Genomic DNA, 21,518 nt, shown 5'->3' on the forward strand with positions numbered 1-21,518 from the left:
GAATGGGGTGACAGTGCCAGAATATGATGACCATGTTATAGCTTTCATATGCTTATATAGAAACATTATTGGTGGTTTATCTTCCCACTGTGGTTTAGCAATGACTCCTCCCCTACATGAGTTCTTGAAATATCAAGCTCAGTTTCTGTTGTCCTGCACCTTCAGCAGTTCAGCTGAAGCTAAACTGTAAAGCTCAGACAGGTCAAGGCTTCTCAACACATGAATTTTGTCATCCCAAGTGCAAGAGACTGTATTCTTCCTGGTGCTGCCACAGGAAGGTGACAAGGAGAAGGGCAAAGCCTCACAGTCTCCTTGGGAAAGGTAGAAGAGGATGGAAATGGAGACGATTGCTTTCACCTGGGCACTCCAGCAAACCTGAATGGTTGGTTCATTGGATCACAGTTTTTGCACAGATATAGACAATTGGAAATATTATAGTGTTCCACCACATGAAGTGAAAAGTTTTCAATCAATTTCTGAATTCTAATTTTCTTTCCTATTTTAGGGCCAAATGAACTTGATTGCAGTCTGATTATGGATTCTGGAGATGCTGTTTATACAGAATTTGACTTTGAAGACCAGGTAATTTTCTATATATATGGCTTCACTCCAGACAGTTTTCTACTTTATGTACATACTGTGCTATAAAATTTACCTAAACAATGTGATGGCACTTTAAGGACAGGGCAAATGGGTTCTTAAGTGCAACATAAGTAAATTCATGATACACAGATGTTGCTTTCTGGTTAGGAAAAATGAATAAATATTATTGTAGTATTAAGAGCCTGTATCTTCCATTACTGTGCATTACTGAGTTTCCTCCATAAATTTTAAAATGTTGGCAAATGTGACAAATAGAATTGCTAAAATGCACTATAAGTCTGTTGTATATTTAAGAAGTAAAACTTTTCAAAAGTGCAGTATGATATTATAAGAAGTGTGAAATAAAACTACAGACAAATCAATCATTCTCCCTATGAAAAAATGTTTTTAAGAACAAAAAACAACAAAGCCTTACAGTATGGTGAAACTAGCCTTTCTACTGATCCAGTTCAATCCACATCTGAAAATAAAATGTTTATAAGAGCTTTCCTTGTATATAGGAAGAATGCCAGAGAGAGGAAGGAAAAAAAGGTTTTATATATCTTCCCCCTATAATTTTCACATCCACACTGGTAAGGTTATATCTGGAATACTGTTCAGTTCTGGATTTAGTAATACATCATATGGAGATACTTTAAAAAATCCAGCAAAGGACCACTAAGATAATTAAGGGATTGGGCCATCTCTCTTACAAGGAAAGGCTGAGAGACCTGAGTGTTCAGTCTGGAAAAGAGAAGGCTCAGGGGCACCTCATCAGAGTGTACAGAAGTCTGAAGGGAGGATGCAGAGAAAATGGATCCAGGCATTTTCTGGTGCCCAGTGACTGGACAAGAGGCAGTGGGCACAAACTGAAACATGGCAGGTTCCTGAGATTTGGGGGCTGCACTGAGGATAAGGGTTGTGTGCTTGTTACTGTGCTGTGGATAAGCATTAAAAGAATTACTTAGAGTCAAAGAAAAAAAAAAAAGCCATCTGTCTATCACACCACCATACTTAAGGGTGGTGGTTTTGTATGTTTTGCTTCCTGTCTTCCACTTTTGCATGACTGTATTTTTTTCATGAGTACCACAAACATCTCTCTAGATTTGTAAGCAGCTTGGCACAGAATGTTAATTTGTGTTTCTGTTGTCATTCAACAAAATGCAGTTGCAAATGTTCTCACCTCTTTTCTCATTACTTGAAAAAGATATCTTTTCTTTTGACATTTTAAAGCTAGTGACAAAATGAGGGCCACCAAAACTGAATTTTCATTATGATTGGATCATTCATTGGTTTTCTTTAACAATGCAATAATTTATCCTCACCTGCAAAATGTTAAATGTTCTAGCTCCATTCATTTATTTTGATTTTTAGATCCCTTTACCGTTCTTTTTGGCTCAGTTATTTCAGCTTGGCTGTTTTTCAAGGAGGCAGCTTGCCTCTGTCTTCACATCCCCTTTAAATCCCATTCTTTCATAAACTCTTCTTAAAACATTCTCTGCCCAGGAAACTTCTAAATTTCCCATTATCTTTGTCTGTACTATACTTTATTATTTAGGCCTATAAAGCAGAATCTATATTTATATTTGGCTATTTTGATGTTAAATTTTGCATTTTAATGACATTTAAAATAGGTTCTTTTGGAAGAGTACATACACTAAAGAAATTATAGTCTTGGTTCATAATATTTACATAATAACCACAAGTTTTATAGTTACAAAATAAAATAAAATGAACAGAAACATGAAAATTATACTGATATTGTAATAATTTCAAACTATATAGTTCATTGATAATACATTACACCATCCATAAAAGCACTGCAGTTTTGAATGCATGTGATTCTCACATGAGATTGAACAAGGCTATGATGGGACCTTCTTGTCTTTGTCAATGGCAAATATTTCTTCTGCCAGATGTGGCAGTTAACTTTTCTCATTATTTTGCTAAACTAACACATCACCAGTCTGGCAAGAGTGCAATACTGTTAACAAACAAAGAAGGAGAAATGAAGCTAAAACAGTGATAAAACCCCATCAGTCAAGGACAGCTATATAAATATGAAGTGGCTGACACCAACTCACTTCAACTGCAAGTTGGCATTTGATACTTTTTTGCAACATTTAAAAAAAAAATTTATATTACTAATAAATAAATGCACACACAGTTTATATGAGATGCCTTGTACAAATATAAAGTTAATATAAAGGAGAAAGCAATTGCAACTAATTTGAAATTATGGAAGCAAGTGTTATATACAGAAGCAAAAAAGGGAGTGGAGATTACCATGAAGTCATAATACCACCTAACTGCCTGGTCTGAAAAACAAAATGAGGAATTACTCTCAGGAAGGAAAGATCAATAACTAAATTCAGGAGTGAGGAACTGCTCACTTTCAAAACTTGAGCTCATTTTGACTGTGGCAGTGATTTAATACTCCAGTGATTTACCACATGCTGTTTACGAATTGTGTGAAGCATCAACAACCTTTACTCAGAGAATCTCAAGTGGAAAAAGAATGTGTGTCTGGATACAAATGTGTCATGCAGTGATGTTATTGCATAGGAAATCTGTCATGAGAACATGGGGGATAAGGAGGCTGGTTTCCAAGCAACCTTACACAGCTGAGCTGCTAAAAATGGCTGAATTTTAGGGGAACATCTCGGTAGTCACTGAACAAAAGGAGTTGGGGGTCACACAGAAGACAAAGCCACAGCTGGCAATGGACTTACACAGATACTTTTGCATTTTCTCCTTCTTGGAATGAGCCAGGAAAATCTCCAGTGTAAACTAAGCCAGAAAAGCATCTGAGTTCCTCAGATGTACATTACTTCTTCCAGAATAATGTCTCCTACTGGTAGGCAGGAGCAAGGTGTGGTTCCAGCCACTGATGGAGTCCTTTGCTCATGTAGGAGGGCCAAGTGCTCCCAGAAACACCTGATACCTTTTGCTAAAACAGTGCAAAGCAACACTAGTTACAAATTAAGATCTGGCTTTTCTGGAAGAGTATGCAGGGAAATTGAATTAAAAACAACTCAGAGAAAGCTTGAGCTTTGAATTGTACATTTTATAAATGATCATTCAATTAAATTTATGTAACTAAATTAAAAGTAAGATGATTGTTTTCTACTGGCTATGCATGAATACTTCAAGAACTAGAACACTTGAAATCACTAAGTCCCTACAGCACTGAAAGGCAGGAGGGAAAGACCCATTTTTTAAAAAAAAACATTAAAAATCCTAGTCTTTTCTCTAAATCATTAAAACTATTTTTCTGGTTTTGTCTCAGATCTGTGAAAACCTGTATTATAAAAGGAATAATATATTTCTTTAGAATTACTTAGAAATAATTTTTTTCTGAAAAATAAAAATAAATAAATAAATGAAGCAGATAGTACCTCTCATTGAAAATGCCTTATGGAAGAAGCAGCTAAGGTTTCATGTCTTAGCAATCTCTACAGCCTTTACTGGAATAATGATTACACTACTCATGACTTGATTGGATAACATAAAAACAAAGTAATGTAGTTAATTTCAGGTTTTTTAACCCATATTAAGGCTTCAGGAATATATTTTGGGCCAGGCATTTCTGAGTGCTACAACTTTAAAGAGTATTCTCAATTTGCAGAAGTTGCTGTCATGACTAGTGTCTGGTTTAATAAGGATTTTTCTTTGCTGCTGGAATACTCTTGAGTGTGATAAAGGTTTTTAATGCTCACTGTGTTCATTTATACTTGTCATTCAATTTCCCAGAAATTGTCATTCAACTTTGCCAGAGAGACTATCAGTATAATGCCCACTTGTTTCTAGAGATCAGAAAGTTTTTATTTTTAACAATTGGATTTTTAATTAGAAACCTACCATTTGGCTTATTTCAAGTGCATTCAGGCCAAAAGGGAGTACTGAAGAATTGGCATCAGTGAATCCTATCAAAGAGTTCCAGAAGAAAAGAGCATCCAATTATTTTCTCATGAAAACAAGCCTTTCAGGAGAACCTTAACCAGCCTGAGTAATATTTAAAGTAATTAAAGAAGAAATTAAAACACACTGTCAGGCAACTGGAGAATGGATACACTCCTGTACTAGTGCTTACAGAACTTTAGAATTTGGGAAATGTGAAAATCAGTTCAACTTCAAGTAAAATCCTCAAAAATGTGTTTAGCCTCTAGTAATATTTGGAAAAGGAGGTCACAAATTTCATAGAATGGTTTGGATTGGAAGGGATGTTAAAGATCATTTAGTTCCAGCTTCCCTGCCATGGGCAGGAACACCTTCCACTGAGACTGACTCAGAGACTGGCCTTGAATGCTTCCAGAGATGAGACACCCACAGTTTCTGTGGACAACCTGTCCCAGGACCTCACCACCCTCACATCTACCAAACATGGAAACACATTTTTGTGCCTTTCAGAGAGTTACCAGTTCATAATTGAGAGATTTCCATGGCCTTGCAGTGTCATACTGCATTTACTGATGCAATTAGATAAATGCAATAGTATCTGCAAAGAAGAGATTGCCTTTTTTTTTTGCCCCCTCCCCTAAATGTATCAAAGACATAGGAAAGGAAGATTAAAAAAAAAAAAAAGAAAAAAAAAGGTTTTCTGTTCAGCAATGACAAGCAATCAACTCAATGAAAAAAATTGAATAACCCAATCTTTGCTGCAAGTTCAGAATGTTTTATAAATAGAAATGTGACAGCTCACTTGAAAAATTCACAAGTAAAACCAAAATCAAGTGGAGGAAAAAAGCCCTGAAAGGCACTTACTCATTCTAACAAGAGGAAACAGGCTCTCAATTAGAAGTTTTTGCCATGCAGTTACAATTCATTTTACAGCTTGGTGTAGTTTCCTGTCCAAAGCACTGAGGAATCCAGGCTTTAGGAGAGCAGGAGGAAAGCTTTTAGCGAACTGATGCAAAACAGACTCCATTGCTACCAAGACTATAACAATATTTCCAGCCTGACTGATTAGCATAGCTTGAAACTTAAATATTCAAGAGACATAATGAGAAGTTCCTGAGAGTCTTTTCAATGCAGAGGCAGAACACAAATATTAATAAAACTGATGGGCATGAGCAAAGTGAAAGCCTCATTTAACTAAAGCTCTGTGGATTAAACCAAAGACCTCCATTTTAAACCATTTTCCTCCATTTGCTGTGTTTCCTATCAGCTGTCACTTTGCTTTGACTCCCTTTTCCCTACTCTGATGATTCAGTCCAAGTAATTTATTTAACCCTTTGGACACATACTTTGGGGTTAGCATTACAATACTACAGAGAGCAAACTGCACACCTTCATTAGCAGGAGAAATTTTCATTCAGACTTCTAAAGGTACCTTTTAAAATCAGATAAACATTAATTAAATTCTTCAAGGAGTCAGATTAGAATGTCATATATTAATCATGTGCTTTCTTTTTACTTGAGAACATAAGGAACTTCTGGTGTAAAAGCAGTTTTATTCATACATGCTGTGCAGCATTAAACATTACAGGTCTTAGTAAAATGACCAAGAGTATCCAGAAGCCATTTGAGCTTTTAATGCTGAACATTTCTGCAGTGTCCATTTCTCTTTTGCTGATAGAAAGTTGTATTAATTTGAATTACAGATTCTGGTTATACAGGGAAACTGATTAAAACAGGAGTAAGGGATAGAAAAGAAAATGAGAGGATACTCAGAGAATGGTTGTAAAACTCTGTTCTCTCAACACTTGTTTTTATTAAAGGTGGAGTCCAATCTTGTTTAAGGATATCTGCAAAAAGGCAAAATGAATAAGCATCCAAAGACATGAAAGAGCTGGAAAGGCAGGCCTAACTACAGAGAAAAGATGTTTAATAGAAATGTACTGAAGTCAGTGAACAATCTGTTCAGTTCACGTTGCCATGGAAACTATCCTATTAAATGCTTTAAAAAAAAAACAGTTCTAGAAACAAAGTACTACAGTTTGCCTTACAAAATGTTTCCTGAATAAGCTCAAACCATGTGTATTTTGGTGCTTCAAAACAATTTTGTAAACGCAAAGAATTTTTTTCTCTTTCAAAATCACCATTGTACACTATAATAAAGGCATGTGTTGGAAAGTCTCCTGCTTTATTTTCCCACATGCAAACCATGGCAAAATGGGCAAAAAATAACCTAAGAGTCAACCTGCACTTTTTTCTGGGAAATGCCAGAAGCAGTTGTTTGCTTCTTCTTTCACAGATGTTATTTGAACTTACTTTCTGGTGATACTTATATTAGGGGACATTAAACTGCCAAGGTTAGTAGAAGTCTTTGCATTCCAATTCTTTCCTAATTTTGAACCCAAAGTTGCTGACTGCAGCTCTGATGGGCAGTACAGGGCACAAGGATTCCGTTAAAATGATGGTGAGCTCAAGTGAGTTACTGGAGATTTAAACAGCAGTGACAACATTATTCTTCAATTTATGCTGCATTTATGCCTCACTGAATAATTCTGCAGTAAATTATGAAGTCCTTCTCTGTGGCTTGTGGAAGTGTCTGTAGTAAAAGCATTACAATTTACAGTACCTCCCCATCATTGCTGTAGGCAGTAGCAGTAGGATACTGCACCTTCTTTCCTCACGCCAGCTTGCCCTTCCCCTGGCAGAGTGAGGCTTTATGCCTTCATGAACAAAATATAACTTCACAGCTAAATTTATGAGCTCTACCTTTACAGTCCAGAGAACTTGCATAATTCTTGGGGAATATCAGTTATCCCACACAGCTGATGCAAATAGGATCCACAGCAGAACTTTTCCTCTTCTAACAAAAGTTGATAGAGAAATGTGAAGGTGTATTTTAAGCCTGCTCTGCCTCCTAGATTTAGAGGCCTTACTCAGGGCTGTGGATTGGTTCTGTTCAATAGCCCAACATCCCTAAAGACAGCTACCAAACCCTTTCTTGAAAACATTCGTTGTAACAATTCCTATATCTCAAAATACTGCAGAAGGAAGCGCCTTTTTATTTCTTTTATATTTCTTGATCACTCTCAAAGTACATCCTATATATTTTTACATACACATATAAAACTGCAGTGATTGCAAAGATGCTGTTTTAATCTATGGGATAAAAAACTGCTCTTAAAATCACTTATTTGTATTGTATCAAAGCAGAAAAGCTGTTTCTCTGGGTACACTGTAAAATAAAAAAAAAGTCCCCAATGTATTTTCAGAAAGCCATATGTTTCCTATTTGTTTTTTTTTACTCCTTATGTATCCCAGGATTGTGCAGTCAATGTTAGTCATTTTGGGCTTAAATACCAGTCGTAAAGAGTGAAAAGTGGCCTAGTTTTAGAACTCCTTCACAGCAGTGCATCTCAAATCAGTGGACTGTTTCTTCAGATAGTCAATTCCTTCTTAACACAGAAGTCCTTTAGAAATAGTGCAAAAGTTGAAAGATATAAAACTGCCTAATAATAGATAAATACATGTTTTAGTAAACCTTGAATGTGCTTATCAAATGTTAAGCAGAGAAGGCCTTTGAGAGGCAAAATTTGAGTACAACTGTCAATTTTTTTCTGAATAGCAGCAAATTATAGGATCAGAGATCACACACTGAGTTTGGAGGCTTTTTTGCAACACTCTATTCTTGTCCTTCTCCATGCCAAGATCTTTTTCTTTTTGAAAACTGAGTTGAGACTGGCCTGCAGAAAAGCCTTTCTTATCTAAAGTTTAAAAAACCCAAAAAACCCACAAAATGCACATACATTTAAAAAAAACCCAAACCAAACCATTAACAACAAAACCCCAAACAACTGAATTTCACGTCTCAGAAGGCAGATGTCAGGACAGAGAGGTTCTGCACATAGTGCTGAGGTGTCTGATGTGAGGGATTCATTAGGATTGTTGTCAGCTGTCTAAAATAGGAGTTGAGCCACAGCAACTGTTTTGCAGTTCACGTACACAGGGAGGTGTCCTGCTTCACTTCTCTGCTGCAGTGGCTTGATGTAAAAAAAAAAGAAAAAAATTGTCCCTGGGAGAATTTGTACCAAACAGCATAAATGCTCCTGATAGAGAAGAATAATTTAAGGAGTGATGGTGATTTACAGAAAACAAGAATAACAAAGGAAAAATAGCAATAACTTCCAGAAAGAATTTTGTAGGCAAAAGCTTTCTATAAATAGAGACCTAACTGAAAATTAACTGAATACTATATGTCATAGAACTATTTTAAGGTCAGTGATAGATAGAAACAATGTATCGATAATACAGTTACTGAATGTCTCTAATGTCTTTAAACCACAAATATATTTAAAAATCAAGCTCCAGTTCTTCTTCGAGTTACATATAATGCTGACCCCTCTAGTTCAGCCTTTTAAATCAAATTAATATTAAAATTGCAAATGAGGTGTTTAGTTTACCAGAACACTCTTACAGTGCTGTGATGATGCAAACTTCTGCTACCCTCATGGGAGGGGTGTTCTGGTTGCACACCTTGAGAGGTAATTTCTTTGAAATTTTTTCCAGTGTCTGGAAACCAATATGAAACTAAATAGATTTTGCTTTCACTTTCATGCTTAGTAATCATATGCATTTTTGTCATTATAAATACGTACAGAAGTTAACAAAAACCAAATCCCCCCAGACTACAGTACACAGACTGTGGCTTTTTCCTCTCTAAACTACCTACAGATATTCTTCTTGATGTTCTTGAAGAACACGAATACAAAATCTGAAAAAAAACCCAAGCAAATTTAAAAGCTAGATAATTTGATCTTGGCTTGTGACTGTTAAAAATGGGTTAATAGCTAAGTAATAGGTATAATTTATTATTATTATTATATTTAGAACTGATAGTAAGTTTTGTTTTAAAAGAATAATCACAGAATGACAGAATGGGGAAGGTGGGAAGAGGGACTGCAGTGAGTCATCTGGTCCAATCTCCCTGCTCAAGGAGGGTCATGCCACAGCCCATGGCACAGGATGGCCCTTGAATATCTCCAGTGAGGGAGACTCCAGAACCTCACTGGGCAATCTGTGCCAGTGCTTGGTCACCTGCACAGTCAAGTTCTTCCTCTTGTTTAGGTGGAGCTTCTGTGCATCAGTTTCTGCCTGTTGCCTCTTGTCCCACTGCTCAGCACCACTGAGCAGAGCCTGGTCCATCCTCTGACACCTCCCTTCAGGTACCGACTGATACTGATTAGGTCCCTTCTCAGTCTTCTCTTCTCAAGGCTGACCATGCCCAGCTCCCTCAGCCTGTCCTCACTAGAGATAATGGCACAGAGTTTTGTCTTTGCAAGAAACCCGGAATTAAACGGGAATCACAGTGATCTCATCTGTCAGAATTTTGTAGATACTATTATGAACACTGATGTTTTTGCAGTTGTATGCATTCTGAACAAACAAAAATTTCCTCCAAAAAACATTAGCTCTGTATCCCCATCTTAATTTCTTTAGTCCTTTTTAACACAAATAACTCCACTCTGCTGAGCAGTATGAGGTATATAAGAAAATTTGTCTTTCAAGGGAAAAAGAAAAACCTTGAAGTGTGAGGGTATTCCTACTGTGTCTTACCTTATTTATTAGTTCTGGAGCAGAGGAGGTCAGAGCACAGCCACTTCCGCTTTCCAGAGGCATACTTTAACACTCAGCTTGCAGAAAGCAGCTCAGGCTCAAAAATTGATTTGAAGTGTAAATCAAATTTAATGGTATGGCTCATAAAATCCATTCCCAGGGAGCACTGCCCTTGCATAAAACTAGTAAAGAAACATGTAATTTTTATTTGTTTAAATAATTTGTGTCTGAAACATTCCTTGGAATATTTACATTCTCAAATTCAAGCTTGAAAATTGAGCATAATTTTAAGCAGCAGTCATGCTGTACTTTAAATTCAGTCTCATTCTACTGCCTCTTTTCTCCTTTATCTGTGATTATTTACCATCTTTGGTACATTTGGAGGAGGAACTCTGGTTATATCTGTTAGAAATCTGAATAAAATGTATCAGGCACTTTTCACCACTCTTTTCTAGAAGCTTTCAAACAACAATGAGGTGATAAGGGAGAACTCTTTTTCTTTTCCATGTAAAAAATAAAAACAAACAAAACCCCAACTAAAACATGCAAGGACTGGAGCAGAGGTTATTAATGGGTAACAGGAAAGCTTTCTTATTTAATCAGGTAACTGACACTCACAAGAGCTGTCACTAAGTCCTAATGAAGAAAATGTCCCTTCATTAGATTAAAAAATTAAATCTATTTTATTGATATGCCTTAAGAGTACTGATTCATTAGCAGCAAAATTGAAACTTCTGAAGAACTCTCTACTGTTCCATTATTATTTGCTGAGACTTACTGTCATAGTTTGTTACTACAGAAATAAAGTGGGTTGAAACTAGATCTTCCAACCCACATCATTCTATGATTCTGTGGACTTACCTGACAACCTAGCAATGACAGTAACTGAGAAGTCATTAACCAATGAAGTATCTACTACCAGTCAGATATTTACTAATTACAACATAAGTGACAAGTAAAATGGCAGTCAAAAGCCTGTGTTTTCCAACTCTAAAGACAAATGTCAAATAAGTGATTCTTTACAGGGAGCAAACTTCTCTATTTAGCAATTATTTTAACGTACTCTTGATATTGTTTAAATAGTTTCACAGACAGCTGTGCTCCACTGATGAGTATGTTTCCAGATAATATTTTGAGATATAACTTGACTGTAAAGTCATTTGAAATTACAGACTACCCATCTTTCTTCGGAGCTCATTACAAGATGTAATCTTCCTCCCTTTGCTTTCAAGAACATGGAAACAGCTATACTGAGAATACAGAGACTGCTGCTAAATCACTGTATTGCTGATGGCAGTGTGGTGTCAAATACCATTTGCTATCTAACTGGAGGGACTGTGCCTGATGTGATCACTTGCTAAATCCCGCAGTTATTTTCCAAAGCACTCTGGTAAGGAGGCAGAGCAGTGTGTTCAGCCTGATACAGGTCAAGCCATTCACAGTTTAGAGACCTACTTGCTAGAAAGGCTCAATCAGAAATGGGTGTTGTCAAATGCAAACACCGGGGGACAGCATTAAACAGCGTGCCAGACTGTCACTCTTTGCAAGGGACCTCAAACCAAACAGCACATCTAGCTCCTCAGCCAGACCAGCACAAAAACTGGTTGGAGGCAGTTTCTGCAATCATAGGGGAGAACAAAAGCAAAACTTGAAAGAAGTAATGTTGCTTTCAGTTCTTTAATTTGATTGTAAGCTTGGAATTCTGATCCTGATTTTTAAAGGAATTTTACTCTAAACTTAGTGCCTAAAAGGATTTTGATCTGGAAACTTTCAAAGGCATTATAAGAAGCAGAATCTAAAATGAAACCTTTTGTATGCAATATATGCTTTGCAGGGTCAATTATTTTATTGTCTAATTACATCCAGAAATAATGGACATAGGGTAAATATTGTCACTTGAAATGTAGGAAAGAGAATAATCTCTTATTTGAAAATGACAGCTTTCTTTTTTTAAGATGGCAATTCTTCTGCTGCAGTGTAATAGGCTGAGAATTACTGTGAATCAAAAAATGAAAATAATTTGTGTAACCTATGTAATGGTACTTCAGCTTAATGAAGAGTACTTCAGTTTCAGTGATGATGGGAACACAAGGAGAAACCTGCAAGGGTAGTGCATGAGCCCTGCAAATTACAGTGGGCAGCAGTTTACCCATTCCAATCACCTTGCAGTTCATGTCACTTCATCTACTCCTGCAGCTCTACACATTTAAAGGTGGCTATTTCTGAGAGCTGTGCTGCCAGAAGCTATGGCTTGAGAGCCATATGCTACTGAGATGACTCACATAACATGTTTCATGCTGCTGTTAGGCACTGATGATGAAATACTATCACATGAGGATGTGTTACTGTCAATGCTATTATTGATATTTTACAGACCAGGCTAAAGCATTGTTGGTGTGAGTATATTGACACCTCATAACCTAGACTATGTCCAGCATATGTATAATTCTCATTTATCAGAACAATAAAGAATTCCCATTCTGACAGTCTTGCTGGCCAGTATTTGTAATTTCTCATTGATTGTAATATACAGTAAGTGACAAAATAATTTTTAGTGGCTAAATCTCAGGAGAAAAGACATGCTACATGTCCCATTTCCCTGGTGTAGTCCCTCCTTGTAGTTCAACAGCCTTTTTAACAACTTGTAGCTTGTTAAAGGTAAAGGTTCAGAAGGTAAACATATTTGAGATCAAAGACCAATATCATCTTTATGTTATAGCTCACTTTTAGAAGTTTCTCCAATATTGCTTTCTCACTATGAACAGCTGATCATACCATAGTGACTTCAGAAGAAATTCAGGATGCACATTGCTTGTTTATATATCATGTGGGGGTTGTGGACACTGGAGAGCTGTTCCTCACAAAACCAGTATTACAGCAGAGAATGGCCTGGGTTGGGAGGGACCTTAAAGATCATTTTGCCCCAAACCCCCAGCAGGCAGGGATATCTTCCACTAGAACAGGTTGCTAAAAGCCCCATCCAGCCTGGCCTTGAACTCTTCCAGGGACGGGTCATCTATAACATCTCTGGGAAACATGCTGCAGTGCCTCTCTATCCTCACAATGAAGAATTTCTTCCCAAGATCTAGTCTAAATCTATTCTCTTTCAGTTTAAAGCCATTCCCCCTTGTCACTCTTTGTCCTTGGAAATAGTCCCTCTCCAGGTCTCTTGCAGGCCCCTTTCAGGTCCTTGAAGGCTGCTGTAAGGTCTCTGCAGAGACCTCTCCAGGCTGAACAACCCCAACTCTCAGCCTGTCTTCCTAGGAGAGGTGTTCCAGCCCTCTGAGCATTTTTGTGGGCTCCTCTGGACTCACTCCAGCAGGTCCCTGTCCTTGTGCTGGGGCCCCAGAGCCGGGTGCAGCGCTCCAGGTGGGGTCTCACGAGGGCAGGGCAGAGAGGTGGAATCTCTCCCTCAGCCTGCTGCCCACACTGCCTTTGATGCAGCCCTGGACACAGTTGGCTTTCTGGGCTGCAAATGCACATTGATGGATCATGTGGAGCTTCTCATCCACCAATGACTCCAAGCCCTTTTTCCCAGGACTGCACTGGATCCATCCTTCCCCCCAGCCTGTAACTGTGCTTGGGATTGCCCTGATGCAGGAGCAGTGTCTTGTATTGGCCCTGACCTTCGTTAGGGTCACATGGCCCCACCTCTCAAGTTTGTCCAGGTCCCTCTGGATGGCATCCCTTTCCTTGAGCACAGCTTGGTGTCATCGGCAAACTTGCTGCGGGTGCACTTGGTCCCACTGTTCATGTCACCAGCAAAGATGTTAAACAACACCAGTCTCCATTCCCAATCCTGAGGAACTCTACTCATTATATGGGACAGTGAATCATCTCAAGATATCTTGGGTTCTCTGTGCTTGTGTTCTAGCAACTGCAACAGCACTAACAGCATTTCTGTGACACTGTAAAGCATATCTCAACATAGATTAAAACTGAGAGCTTAGAGAGATACATATTAAGATATACAGATAAGCAGATATAAGAAGAAATGCAAACTATGTAGAATATCCATTTCAATTTGTCAATTGCTTAATTAACAGGAGGAGGATCAGTCAAGTTTTTCTGGTTATGAGAGCACAGGAGGTGAGTTTCCTTTTCAGTGTCAATTGCCATTTAATTTTGAAACCTTTGATTTCCTGTTATTTAAATAGTTACTTAGAAAGTAAAGTGAATTCAGGTGATTAATATTGTGAACTTTATGCCTCAAGGGATTTTTATCATGTGAATTCTTTTGAATGAAATTTAAAGTTTGTAAAAGACATTTCTATACTCTTTTGGCCAATGGATCCAAAATTATTAGAAAATTATTATTATTTTCAGCATCAAAGCATCAAATCTCATAGTGTTTTCAGAAATTGCAGTTATGAAAGACATCTTGGAAAGCACAAGGTGCTAAGAGTCTAAGAGGAATGAATGGATAAAACAAAACTTTTCATGGCTAATGATTTTTTTGTAATAAGTCATCTACACACCACAAAATAAATCCCAAAATTGTATGAGGTGTCTTGTATGTGATTAACAAAATCAGATACGTGTCTTGTAAGTGATTAACTCAAAGATGTAATAAAATTTCAGCAGGCTCACATGGTGCAAGATCACCTTCTGTACTGGTATAATCAGTGCAATGACTGGGACTCAGACCAGAAGGAATTGCTTTTTCAAAAGATACACTTTCAGTGAAAGACAAAACTGTAATACATACTGTAGTTTTGGTGAGTGTATTGCCTGGATTTCAGCTAAAATAGTTATTATTTTGCTGAATTTGAGACCCAGAGGAATTTAGAACTACATTTCAGAGAGTATAAAATGTAAATGGAAGGGGGACAAGATTCTATAGCAATTATAATGTAATAATACGTGCAGTAGAAACTGCAGTGGCTAAGGAGGAATTACATCACATTATTACGTCAAAATGAATCTGCTTCTCTCTTTTTTCCTTTCTTTTTTTAAAGAACTGATGTGTATTGCAAGGTCTATTTTCAGGTAAAATGTCTTTATCTTATCTGCAATGACAACTATGAAATGGAGAGATTAACAGGCTTACAGATAATACCTGCTTTTGGAATGGAGAAAGTATATATATTTTTTTTAGCAGAAAGTAAATCTAGTAAAATCAGATCCCCTTGCATGAGTGTTACACAATTTAGTGTGGTAAGTAGCTGGCATTAAAATTAGTAGCTCTTGTCACTAAAGAATTTTTATTTTCATTTTAGATTTTTCAGAAGATCTAAGGAAGTCAAACATCATTTTTGTTGTTGGTAAGTAGGATTCCTAATTTAACTGCTACATTTGAATATTCCCATGTAATTTAGCTTTGATTATGTTATTTATTTATCTAGCAAAATAGATTGGCTGAGAATATTTATTCTACAATGTTGGTTTAGTCTCTTGAAAGAGAGGTAGGATTTAATAACATGTAATTAACTTGGGTCTAACCATACTATCAATAGTTGTGTAAAGCTCAGAGCAGGCAGCTCCTCGGATTGTGAACATGTTCAAAATAACCTTAGTTCTTTTGCAGTTACATTTGAGTTGTGTGACCTCCCACACCAAAGCTGCCTCACCAGCACTAATTAAAATTTTACTAAACTGAATTGTAATTCAGAAGTTTAAGATTTGGCTGAAAAATATCAGGTCTCTTCCCTTCCTTATTTGTGAGGCAGCTTCTGTTAAATACAGGTTTCAATTCTGCATGTGTTCAGCATTGTGTTAAAAGCCAACAGGCTGCTCACCAGGCATGATCCTTAGCACTGAAGCTCTGCAGGTTCAGGGTTTACTTTATATTGCTTTTGGAAATCCACAGAGGAAAAGCACCATGTTAATGCCCTTTATCACAAGAGTGATATAATAGGATAGTGAGTGATATAATGTATAGTGAGTAATATAATTAGCATAAACTTGGAGCAGTCTTTTAAAACAAATTATAACCAGAAGATCTTAACGCTTGGTACTAATTACTTAGAAAGAATAATTACTTTTGTATTGAGCAGTTTTTAGAACTGCTTTTCAATCCAGAGCAGGAACACACATTTCCAAGGACCTAAGGATAGATACCAGAACATGGGGGATTTTACATAAAACTAAATCAATTTGTGCATTGTTTTTCCTGGGGAAAAAAAATAAAAAGAACTTCTGAAATTAATAATTAGTCAATGGAAGTTTCAACTTGCCAAGAAACGGTAGGGTCTCCATGCTTACAGATATTCAAACCCCAGCCTGACAGAGTTGAGATCAACCTGCTGTAGCTGATCCCAGTGTAATACAGTTGTTTGAAAAAATGATTCCTCCAAGAAGTTCCTTGCAAACTAAAAGATTCTATTAAAAGAGTGTTCTCATGTTGCAATTTTATCTCATGCTCTCTTAAGCAAAATACAAGTTGACACCATTTATTGCAACTCAATTTTTATGTGTTTGAAGAAGTAAAATGAGGTTACTGAAGAGTTCACTGGAGACTTTTCTTAAGGGAAGGGTGCATAAAACCTAAGTTTTAGTCTTTAAGCAAACTGTAATCTGTGCTTACTGAAGTACACCTTCCTGCTGTTCACTACAGTGAAGAATTTTAATCCTCTATCTTGCATATCTTATGAAAAAAACCCATTTGCGTTTGTACAAACAGATTTGTAAGAAAAAAAGAGAACATACTGAAGGAATTTTGCCTCTGAAATTGTCCATGGGAAAGGCATATTTTTAATTTGCCTCTAGGAATCTTTTTATTTTACAAGGAGTGATTTTAAATTTTCATTGATAATTTTATAGGACATCTAGTAGACATCTTGCAGCTTAAATTGAAATCACACCTTTTTCCTAGTTATTCCCGCTCTGATTTTCTAGTAAATGCTAGCAGAGATAAATTGTGCCTTAATCAAACCACAGTTTTCTTTGTTAAAAAGGTTATTATGAAAAGTTTTACTGAGTCCCAAACATGGGTTGATTTTCAAAAAATTATCTAGAATGATTTATGCTTTTCCCCAAGTACCTCCATCTCGAGCCCCCCGTCCTTGCATCCCCTAAAAAAGTTTCTTAAAGTCTTATGAGAAGAGTGAGAGGTTTTTTGTGGGTTTGTTGGGGTTTTTTGAACAAAATGAGACCCCCGTGGTTGCTCATTTGTCTGCAAAATCTTGACTTTATTCCACTTAGGTAGTGAAAGTAAAGATATTCCCAGAGACAGATTTCTTGCAGCAGCTAAGCTGGAGTGGCCACAAGCTCTTTTGCCCCGTGTCCTTTTCAGGCAGGTAAATCTGCAGGGATCACCTGTTGATCCACAAGCACTCCAGCTTTAGCTTTATACACACTACCCACATGCACACAACTTGTGCAGGCAGGAAATGCCAGTCAAGAGCTGAAATCTGATCATTGTGAATGGTACAAGAGTGAAAGAAAAAGATGAAGAAATCCGCAGGCGCAGAACAAAACTCTTGGGGATGGGAAGAAGTAAAAAAGGCCCCAAATGTCAGTGGTTAAAGTGCTCTGCTGCAGTGAGCAGTGCTGGAGATGTTCAGCCCGTGATACCTTGACTAGAGAGGGAGCAGAGAAGTTGGGTTAGAGCAGGCTGCTGTAGGATGGTGGAAGGAAAAAACTTGGGCTCAGGTGTCATTAAGGATGTTGACTCATTTCATAGGCGTGTATTATTTCATGAGGAAATAATAAGATGCTCATAAAGGTGTTTTAAAGCTAGAATTTTAAAGATGTACATTGGAAGAAGTTTACAAATGAATCAAAATGAATGCACCATCTGCCATACCTGACAAACAGAGATACTGTTTATGACAAAGGGAAAGAAACAGGCAGTTCCCTCTCCCACTAATTACCCTTGAAAATTTTCCAAAAAGGGAAAGAAAAAGAAAGAATCTAATTAGCAAAAGTTTACATTAGAGCTAATGTAGGAATTAATTGGAGTAACAGTCTAGTTGGATTAATTAAGCAACAATGTCAGTGTTCTATCCATATTGTAAAGCAGAGAAAGAATACCAGCAAGTAAAAATATAGGAGATAACAGCAGGATAATAAAAGAGGAAAAACAAAGATAAATTTGGCCAGCGAAGTAAAATTCAAGAAAAAAAAAAAAAAAAAAAGAAGCAAAAGATAAAATTGGGTGATGCTCTAATAAATATTCAAAACTTAAGTAACTATTGCCAGTTATTAAAAGACAAACAAAAAAAAAAACCAAACAAAAAAAACTATGTCATCAGTTTTAACCACAATGAATGATCTTCTAATTCTTAACTACTGCAATGTTCCATATTGCATCCACAGGACTGTCATACATAACACCGTTTCTGGGAGCATTACCCCTCCCTGGCCTCTGCAGGAGCTTCAGAAAACATTTGGCTTCAGTTGAGGCTGAAAGTAAAACTGAAGGTTTCAGAAATCTTTCTGCACTTTGGATCAGAAACAAACTCCCTGCTGACTTGTAAATGAGGTGTTTAAAGCTTAGCTAATGTAACCACTTTCCTCTACAGAATCTTTGTTATATTCTTGCTGATGATCTAACGCTGGTAATTGCTTAAGCTCAATGTAAAAAAGACCAGCTTTTTAGTTGACACTGAAGATATTCTCACCATTTACACCTAGAAGTAGACGTTATCTGCTGCAGACAGGAGCTTCTTGCACACACACCAAAATTCAATGGTATATATATCATAAAACTCAAACTCTTTATTTGTCCCAAGTATGTCAGACCTTGAATGACATAGCCTAATTCAATTTATCATTAATTTAGGCTTGCTTTGAGTATAAAGTTTAATCAGATGAGTAAATTATGCTACAATAGCTGTATTGCAGTTGTATGAGCAGTACTGATAATTAAACCCCCTGTCAGTCCAAGCTAACTGTGAATGCTGTGCAAGGCTGATTTCCCGTGAAATAAACGTCACATTTTCTTTAAGAAGGATGAAAACTCAGTGATGTCCCAGGATATTGCATCACTCTGCCAATATGCACAACACGTTTTTTTCTAACGAAAATAATTTCTCAGAAAAAATAAATACAAAGGAAGTGTTGAGGGCTTTTTTTTTCTTTTTGTTGTTGTTGTTAAATAATAGTACAATTCCTGCATGGTTTCACTTAGACTAAAATAATTGTGAACAACAGATGAGGTGCTATTGAGAAGCCTTCAAAAGGCTTATTTTTACTTGTCTATATAATCCAAGTAACAATGGTAAAATTGATCAAGTCATCCAAAATTTTTGCTTGAATTTAGGGATACACTGACTGGGGTTATTTTGGTTTCAATTCAGACTTCTGAGGCTCCCTTGTGCAGCTGGGTTTCCCCTGCAGGCACTTCTCCCTGATACAGGGATGATGCTCATTATGATAACAAGGTCTTGAAATTGAAACATTTTAAAATAAATAGTGGGACTGTCTTGTAAATCCTACTGCTGGCATTTTATATAAATGCTCATGATATTTTGGTATATGATAAACTTGTAAGATTTAAAATAGAGGCATCTCAGTCTGTCTGACACTTTTGCTCTACCAGTATTTCTGACAGTAAAGCTGGTCCATGCACTGCTCATATTGCTTGTTCCTGGCCCTGCTCACTTGCAGCAGCAGTCCCAGCTCCCTCTGTCATCTTTAATTCATCTGCTGGTGATGTTGTGCTCTAGGTCAGAGCTGTACATTTGAGTCACATGCCCAGGCTCCTCAGCGGCCTTCCCACTCTGGGGGATGTTCGGGCAGGAGGGAGGAGAGCCGAGACCTTTGATCCAGGGCTGAACACCCAGAAGTGCTGCTTGGGCAAGTGGTCATTATCCCACTCACTGAGACACTCTTCTCTCCTTGAAGGACTCTCTGTGAAGCATTTCTGCAGTCAATAATTAAATGGGGAAAAGCAACCACCTAAGCCAGCAGTGCTGCCAGAAAGTTATTTACCAGGAGATCCTCTCTCACAGGCTGATGAATCAACATAATGGAAGGGAATACTGCTCCAAGGGATTGCATAGACCTTTTAGTCTGGCCTTGTCTGCAGAAAAGCAATACAGAGAACTGCATTTAATTTCTGTGTTAGTACTCTGTGTTAATACTAGGTAAGAAACTGCTTACCATTTGTATCAAAAAGCACAAAGGGACACTCAAAGAGTTCTGTTTCCAAGAATAACCTCACTGATTAATACAATGTTCTTAATTTCTTTACCTGCAATTTTTGGATTTTTATTAAGTTAGCAAATGAGTTTTAAAGCAAGGTCCACTGCACTGAGCAATACTAGGAAAATACAAAAGCATGCTAACATTGAAGAACTGCTGGTAGTCCTGTATTGTCCTACAGGTCACATCACACTCATAATTCCTCTAGATGTTTTCTAGGCTTTAGCTTTTTTTCTTCATGTCATATATAGAAATCAGAAGACAACATGATTAATCTGGGTAACAAGTTATCATGAACCTACACTTTTTTTTTCCAAGTATATGTAGGCAGATCACAAGATGACAGCATACAGAAAAAATAACAGTGTTCATAAAGAATCTTACGCCTTCACAACAAAAGTGGGGGTATATTTTTCTACTAACAATTGAGCCATTGGGAAAACTTGATTACTTTTTTCAATGCCCCAAGTATTTTCCATATGAAAAACAGTGTAACAAGTTGCAGTGAATCTTAACTGAAAAAAATCTTTTTGCTAGCCTTTGTCATGTTTCATATGCAGCTGTTATTCCAGATAAACTTTATTGACATAATTTTTTTTACTTTAGAAAAATGAATAGATTTAGGAAAGTTAAAAGAACAGGTACAATTTTTGTAACACTACAAATTCACCATGAGCTTCATGGCTGCAGTATTAATTTGCTGTTAAAGCTGCTTATGTAGCAGTCTTTTAAGTATATACTCTGAGCAAGAAGGCAACACCTAATTAGTAAGAAAATGCACTTTCACATCTTTTCCCACCTGAATAGCTCTATTTCAGTCACATTAAGGAACTTCAGAGGGAGACAAGATAATACTTTCATTTCAGACACGTAAATTAATAGTGGGGTAAAGGCCGAGTTGTGCTCAGCCCTCAATGCTGAACTTCTTGGGGAATTCAGTGTCTACTCAGATCACACCAAGCAAGAACTGTGGTCTCATTGATGGATAAGAAAGCACAAGACTTGATAAAGTGGGTTGTATGCATTTGTCAAGCAGTAGGATGCTCTGCTACTCATCAGATGAATCTAAATGAATAACAGTAGCCATAAAAAATTCCATTTTTAGGACATAATCAAATATGTTTTTTACTCTTTAAAGAGCTCAGCATGTTAATCTCTGCTTTGTTTTAACTCTTCTATTAAAAAATGGTCTTTTAAATTAATGTTTTGGAGGAACACTCATTCATGGTGTATGCCCTGCATATTGTACCATTCTGACAGTGTTCTCTTCTAAAATACTAACACAAAAAGGTATTAGAAGCACATCAGATTTTCTGAATATTTACCTGCTAAAAAACAAA

General features: G+C 37.0%; 1 protein-coding gene across 1 annotated transcript in view; it reads left to right on the plus strand.

Annotated features, from left to right (window-relative positions):
• AK5 (adenylate kinase 5) overlaps positions 1 to 21,518 on the plus strand; it is an 83,176-nt gene that overhangs the window by 45,307 nt on the left and 16,351 nt on the right. The window contains exons 8-10 of the mRNA XM_053950184.1: positions 506 to 582; positions 14,136 to 14,178; positions 15,309 to 15,353. Of these exons, the coding sequence (XP_053806159.1) occupies positions 506 to 582; positions 14,136 to 14,178; positions 15,309 to 15,353 (165 nt within the window). The remainder of the gene's footprint in view (positions 1 to 505; positions 583 to 14,135; positions 14,179 to 15,308; positions 15,354 to 21,518) is intronic.

Source organism: Vidua chalybeata, chromosome 9 (assembly GCF_026979565.1).
Source record: "Vidua chalybeata isolate OUT-0048 chromosome 9, bVidCha1 merged haplotype, whole genome shotgun sequence".
NCBI classification, from domain to species: domain Eukaryota; kingdom Metazoa; phylum Chordata; class Aves; order Passeriformes; family Viduidae; genus Vidua; species Vidua chalybeata.